General features: G+C 46.3%; 1 protein-coding gene across 1 annotated transcript; it reads right to left on the bottom strand.

Annotated features, from left to right (window-relative positions):
• Positions 1-6,850: 6,850 nt before the first annotated feature.
• LOC103647062 (E3 ubiquitin-protein ligase RZF1) lies at positions 6,851-7,438 on the bottom strand. The gene has a single exon (XM_008671629.3). The coding sequence runs from the start codon at positions 7,436-7,438 to the stop codon at positions 6,851-6,853; it is 588 nt and encodes a 195-aa protein (XP_008669851.1).
• Positions 7,439-7,757: the final 319 nt, after the last annotated feature.

Below are 7,757 nucleotides of genomic sequence, written 5' to 3'. Positions count from 1 at the left end.
GAGTTCTAGGACCAAGAGGCATGCTTAAAAAAAATGCCAAGAGGTTAAATATGTCTGAATAATATATTTCAAACAACACTACCAAGTCAAAACTTGATAAATAAATGCTGAAGAATGCGAAGATACATAAAAGAAGCTTGATATTCTCACTTGGTGGAAGGGAAATGCCAATAGTTGCTAGTTTTGGCTCACCTAGCCCATGAGGTTCTTGCAATAGCAATCTCAATTGTAGCTTCTGAGTATGTTGTCAGCACAAGTGGACGTATCTTAGATGATTTTTGTACCTCCCTTATTCCATTCATGCTAGAGGTTTTGGTATGTACACAAGATTGGTTGAGAAGATCTACTCCCATTGATATCCAAGAAAATATGGAGGAATTACCATCATAGAAAAAGGTACAATATTACGTCATTTATTTTATATATTTGATGTGGCATCATTACCAACTTCTAGATGCATACCATTTCATTTATTTTAGAATTAATTAAAGAATTTGGTGGTCGAGGCAAAGGAAAAGGGAAGGATGTTGCCACTACCAAGTCTCAAGAAACACCATATAGCAGTAACTGTCCATCTAAACCTGGAACCTCTACATCTTAAAGGTATGTGTGTGCTTAGCATGATTATATATGTTGCCACAATCGGAGATATTAAAACCTCACCTGTTTTGAACGCTTGTCCATGTTCGGCGGGCTACACCATGGGTCCGACACACACTGACGCGAAACCTCGCTTTCGACGGACGTGAAACCTCTATCCACGACCATGCCACAGGTCCACACCTCCAGTAGAAATCGTGCCATTTGTACCGGCGTTTTTCTTAAGGAACCGCCAGTACAAAACTACAAATATGATTTCTACTGACGTTTCTTAAGAAAAATGCATGTAGAAATCATTTGAAATAAAAAATTTTTAGTTTTTCAATAACCTTGTATGAAAAAACCACCAAAATGAAAGTTGTAGATCTATAAAAGTCGTGAAACTTTGTAATTGACAACTTTTTCATTTGAAATCATTTGGGCTATCAAAATTGCATATGAATTTGACAATCTTTAAAATACAAATTTTGCAAACGATCTCGGATGAAAAAGTACCAAAATAAAAGTTATAGAACTTAAAAATTTATTTAATTTTGTAGTTGACAATTATTTTGTTTACAGCCTCAAACAATTAATTTATACTCGGTTTGTTCTAATATGTGGGCAACAAAACTGCAATCTAGACACAAGTATGGGTCCATTTGGCATGGCTATTTGGGTGGCTCTAGCTCATCGTGAAGCCCGCCAAATGGTTAAAAATGGCTTCTTGTCGAGAGAGCCGTTCTAAAATCTAGCTTCTACCGGCTCCTACACTTTTCTCATACATCATTCGAAATAAACACAGGAGAAGTTGTTTTGCCAAACGAATTGTAAAACAACTCCGGCTCATCAAGAGAAGCCAAGGAGCTAGAGGAGCCATAGCTATTTTTAGAGGAGCCGGAGCCCTACTAAAGGGGGCCTAAGTGATGGGTGAATTAGTAGATTTGGCTATGCGCGAGGGTGAGGTCGGGGTAACGAGTGCCCGGAACCACATAGGCGCGAATTTTGCATGGAAAATGCCGCAGCTTGCAAAGAATTTGTATTTCTGATTCTCGTAGGGCGGGTGGGGTCTACCCTATTTAAAATATTTTTTGTTGTTTTTAATCCTCAGTTTATGTTTCATACAAAGGATTTGCATTTTCTAATTAGGTCAACCAAATCGATTTCTACTATCAATTTGCTACCGTACATGCTTCTTTGTAGTAGTGTGATATGATAGTAATAGTTAAGGGTCGCTTGGTTTGATTTGTCTTGCTCTTGCACATCATTATTGTTGGAAACCAAAATGAGCGGACGGTCCGGCCCATGGGCCCGGACGGTCCGCGTGTCCCGAGATTAGATTAACTCGGATGTTTATCCTTATCTCGTGCGTGGTTATCCATCTAATCACGTGGGAGTTTGTTGCTATCTCTTAGGAAAAGGTCCAGACCTCCTCCCCTATAAATATAAAGGGGTACGGCCGATTGAGAACCCCCCGAACACATTCCAATCGAACCAATTACCTTATTTACTTTTCCTGCCCTAGGAGTAGATGTAGAATAGTTCTAGTTGTAGCCTTCCGCATATCCACCTCCACCCCTAGTCGACTCTACGTCGTCTAGATCCGTCTTGGGTGGCCTGCCGATCCCAAGACGACCCTAGGATCTCACCCCTCCCGGGGGGCAAGATCTAGTTTTCCATCCAAGACCTCTTCCTCGATTTGATCTCTTAATTCCTAGGCGACTCCACGTCGTCTGGGGACGCCTCGGGTGACCTGTCGACCCGGAGCACTTTAAGATCTTTTCCCCCTAGGGGACGAGATCTAGATTCTAGCAAGGAGGAGGAAGACGACCCTGTCACTAGGTCGCGGACCGTCCGGCCCAGAGCTGCGGACCATCCGGTGTGACGCAGGGAAGACACCGCTCCTGCGCCCAGGTCGCGGACCGTCCGGCCCAAGGCCGCGGACCGTCTGCGCCGTCGCAGAGGGCACTACCAGGCGATCCGGCGACCTATCGCAGGCCGCCACTACTGTTCATCTTGTGGAGCCGAACCCAAGGTGCCAAGTACCGCCAAGCGGTTCATTATTGTGTTTGGTGACCAAAAAGGCACCAACATACTTTTGGCGACTCCGCTGGGGAAGAGGTTGCAGGTCTACAAAATCAGGCTTACATGGCCGATTCTAAAGATCTCAACATTGCTTCTCCAAACAGCAACACAAGGCTGACTAATTTATCGGCCGCTGAGCGTGAAAGATTAAAAGATGACATGAAAAAAATAGACGAGGAGGTCCAGCGACAAGCAGATCAGGTGCTCAAGGTGGCGGATAAGTGGTTCCTCTCGCACTTCAGGGTAGATTGCCACCAGAAGGCCGTCCAAGAGAGGGAGATAAACGCCGAGTACATGTCAGCCGTGCTGCAACAGCTCCCCACGATAGGTGATGCCAGGTCAGCCGATGATATTCCATTTATTAAAATTTCTTTTGATAATCGAATTAAAAGTATCACGGAGGATATAGAAAGGATGGCGCATGCATTAGGAAAAACTCACATGCCTAATTTTTTATCACATAAATTAGGCGCCAAAACAATTGCGCCAAATACATCGGCAACAAATGGGTTTCCCCAGCCATATTCTGGTATGCCGATGGACTCATATCCAGGACGAGCGTCACCACCATCTTTGCTAAATGGTGAGTCAACTCTGAGCACGGCCGGACCGTCCGCACACAATTGCGGACCGTCCGGCCCTCCGTCAGACCGTCCGGCACCCTACGCCGGACAGTCCGGAGTTACACAGAGCTCACCACAAGGGTCACAGGTGTTGCCTGACGTGACCGGACAGTCCGAGGATAGTACCGGACCGTCCGATCCACCTGCAGACTGTCCGACTGTGCAGGTCGGACCGTCCGGAGCACCAGAAGTCACCTGTGATCCGCCTAGTGCGGAAGGCCGGCATAAATATAACCGGCCACCCAAGCCCCAAGAACAAAAAAGTCACACGTCCCTGAGCTTGTTTGGCCCACTAAGGCCAAACCTTCTGTTCGCTCTCACCCGCACTCGACACAAAAGGAAAAGGTTAAGTTCACATTTAATATTACTAAATGTGATAAAATATTTGATGAGTTGCTTAAACAAGGTAATATTAAGTTGTCACATGTAATTCCTCCGGTTGAACAATTAAAAGGGCGTGTTTATTGCAAATGGCATGGCTCCTTTCTCCATAACACCAATGATTGTGCCGTCTTCCGTCGGCAAATACAATCGGCTATAAACGAAGGCCGGTTGAGGTTTCAAAAAGAGGTGAAAATTGACAGGCCACCTGTTCCTGTCACCACATTAGAGCCAACGAGCAAAAAGGCCATAATTCGGCCTTGTGCGGCCGATAAAAGTAAAAATAAAAATATCATCATTGGTGATCCTCGCACACCAAATATGTCACGCAGAATGGTTACTCTAAAGGCTCCGGACAAAAGAAAGACCGGAGGCACCGGGGGGCAAGCACGATCGGACACCCGATCACGGTCACCTGTCCTGCGTACGCCGGACGATCCGGATACTAAGGCCGAACAGTCCGAGACAAGCGCGGATAGTCCGGCTATGATGGCCGGACGGTCCGCAGATGGTCAGAAGCAACAACCTCAGACCATCGGACCACAACGTTCCAACACAAGTGTTAGGAAACAAAACACTACTAAGACGTCTGGACGACTCAGTAGAGTCGGTCCTACTTTTGGTCAATTGCTTGCCAAATATATGAAGAAGGCCGTTCTACACAACCGGCCAATAAAACAAACGAAGTCAAAAGGGTGACCTGTGCGAAAGCAAAAGCTGACTAAATGGACCCAAAGGGTAGCACAACCAAGATCGCCTTGTCATCCTCCTCCAGGGATAGCATGGTGCGTCCCGTTCTATCCATCGCCGATGTGTTGTCCTGCTCATGTGTGGGGTGGTACGGCGATGAATTTATATTACTGGCCCAATCTATTTGCTTATTTAGGCTGGGGGGCACCACAAGTTTTTGCCTATTGACAGGTTGATCAGGTAGACATGGCCGAAGAGGATGCGATCCGAAACGGCCCCTGTGCATTAAAATCCCATCAAGTATTTGTATTATCTGATCGCAAGAGCCGATGACTTGCATCGAGCTGAGTCGTTACTTTGGGAACAAAACCTCATGAGGTCAATTGTTTCCGAAGTTTTCGCTGATGCTTTTGGTTCGCCAAGCTCCACCAAAAGGCAGGGGGCATATGTTGGACACCAAAATGAGCGGACGGTCCGGCCCATGGGCCCGGACGGTCCGCGTGTCCCGAGATTAGATTAACTCGGATGTTTATCCTTATCTCGTGCGTGGTTATCCATCTAATCACGTGGGAGTTTGTTGCTATCTCTTAGGAAAAGGTCCAGACCTCCTCCCCTATAAATATAAAGGGGTACGGCCGATTGAGAACCCCCCGAACACATTCCAATCGAACCAATTACCTTATTTACTTTTCCTGCCCTAGGAGTAGATGTAGAATAGTTCTAGTTGTAGCCTTCCGCATATCCACCTCCACCCCTAGTCGACTCTACGTCGTCTAGATCCGTCTTGGGTGGCCTGCCGATCCCAAGACGACCCTAGGATCTCACCCCTCCCGGGGGGCAAGATCTAGTTTTCCATCCAAAACCTCTTCCTCGATTTGATCTCTTAATTCCTAGGCGACTCCACGTCGTCTGGGGACGCCTCGGGTGACCTGTCGACCCGGAGCACTTTAAGATCTTTTCCCCCTAGGGGACGAGATCTAGATTCCAGCAAGGAGGAAGACGACCCTGTCACCAGGTCGCGGACCGTCCGGCCCAGAGCTGCGGACCATCCGGTGTGACGCAGGGAAGACACCGCTCCTGCGCCCAGGTCGCGGACCGTCCGGCCCAAGGCCGCGGACCGTCCGCGCCGTCGTAGAGGGCACTACCAGGCGATCTGGCGACCTATCGCAGGCCGCCACTACTGTTCATCTTGCGGAGCCGAACCCAAGGTGCCAAGTACCGCCAAGCGGTTCATTATTGTGTTTGGTGACCAAAAAGGCACCAACAATTATCCTTCCTATTGAGAGGAGAGTAGAAGGTTTAGTTAGAACTCATCCTTCGTACGTGTCCATGAGTGCACACGTGTTAAAGAAATAAGGAGTAACATATATCACACCATGCATGCATGCATTTTTAGTTTCTTACACATCATAAGGTTGAATAAAAATTGTACATCTTGATGAGTTATACAACGGTGTTAGTTGGTAACTTTTCATTTGAATTCATTTACTACGTCAAAATGTGATTTGAAATTTTTCTTTGTCTAGTGTAAAAAAAGACACTCTGCAAATAAACTCTTTGCCTAGTGTAAAAAAAGATACTCGACAAAGAAGCTATTTGTCGAGTAATTTTTTTTGCCAAGCATTTTTTGTCTGGACTCAACAAAGAGCTTATTTGCGACTGCCACTAGTAAAAAAGCTCTATGCCTGCGCTGAGGTATTATTTTTACAAGCAGTTTTGCTTATGGAGCACCAATGGAAATAAATTGGCCATCCCGACACAAGAACACACAGTGAAACACTTTTCACTAGTGATTTATTTAAGAAACTGTGCGTAGAAATCATATTTGTACTAGCGATTCCTTAAGAAAACTGCTAGTACAAATCGTGTCGTTTCTACAGATGATTTTTTAAGGAACAACCAGTACAAATACGATTTCTACCGACGTTTCTTAAGAAAACGACATGTAAAAATCATTTGAAATCAAATTTTTTGGGATTTTCAAATGACCTCTTAAGAAAAAACCACCAAAATAAAATTTGTAGATCTCTAAAAGTTGTGAAAATTTGTAGTTGACAACTTTTTTATTTGAAATCATTTGGGACATAAAAATTGCATCTGAATATGACAAACTTTATAATGCAAATTTTGCGAACGTCCTCGGATGAAAAATGTACCAAAATAATAGATGTAGAACTTATAAAGCTATTTAACTTTGTAGTCGACAACTATTTCGTTTGAATTGATTTATAACTTGAAAGAAACAGTTTATACTCGGTTTGTAAGTTCTAATATGTGGGCAACAAAATTGTAATCTAGACACAACTGAAATAAGATTTTGCTGTTTTTCATACAAATGATTTATACTACTGGTTTTCTTAGGCCAACCACTAGGGGAAATCAATTTTACTGGCGGTTCTCTTAACTGAATTGCCAATATAAATCAATTTGCTACGGTATTTCTTTGTACTGGTGTACCTAAAAACACTCGGTAAATAATTTGGCTGAATTTTTTAGTTGTACAAGATCTGCAGTCGTCGTCTGATCTGATTCAATCGAGAAATTATGTTGTCAATCTCCTCCTCGTCCTCCTCGACTTCGGTGTCCTCGTCCTCGAAAGTGGTGGGCAGCTGGTAGCGACAGAGAGGACAGACGGCGTTGCGATGGAGCCACTGGAAGATGCAGTGCTGGTGGAAGATGTGGGAGCAGGGCATGGCCCGAAGCATAGACGTAGCTGCCGCGTCGTCCTTCTTGTGATCAGGACCAGCGATATCGGCCAATGGGTTGAGGCAGATGGCACAGTCGTCGTCGTGCTTAGCGGTTGGCACCACCTCCTTGAGCCCCAGGATGGCTTCGCTGTACGCGGGGATGCAAGGACGCTTGTTGTTGCGAGCAGCAGTGTCGTCCCCGGCGTCCTCGTGTGAGGGCGGGGATGGGGATGGGGATCGGGGACGGGTTCGAGGCCGGTGGCGATCAACGTAGGGAGCCAAGGCCAAGGCTACGTAGAGATCGTCCTCATCATCAAGATGATCCGGCCGACGGCCGCGGTTGGCGAGCTCCGCCCCGTCCCTGTGGAACCACTCTAACCACACCGGATCCATCTCCGGCCAGTTGTCTAGCAACTCGCTAGTGGGCGGTGCAGTGGTGGCGGCGGGCCGGCGGCAGATGGCAGACGACGATGATGGGATATTTAGGAGCGAGGTTTCGATAAGCAAAAGCAGGAGGCCAGCTGATGGGGTTTCGATCTCAACTACTCGCATATATAGACGAGGAGGACGGCTGATAACGATGCCTCTGGGGTTCCGATTCCGATCGATCCTAGCTGGGGATCACGGCCCGCAATCTATCTAGGATGGGATGGTTCCGATCGACCGACTTGAACAAGAGGATGCATGGCCGTCGATCGGAATTGCCTTCTTG

Source organism: Zea mays, chromosome 2 (assembly GCF_902167145.1).
Source record: "Zea mays cultivar B73 chromosome 2, Zm-B73-REFERENCE-NAM-5.0, whole genome shotgun sequence".
Taxonomy (NCBI): Eukaryota; Viridiplantae; Streptophyta; class Magnoliopsida; order Poales; family Poaceae; genus Zea; species Zea mays.
This window is presented reverse-complemented; position numbering and strand designations above follow the sequence as displayed.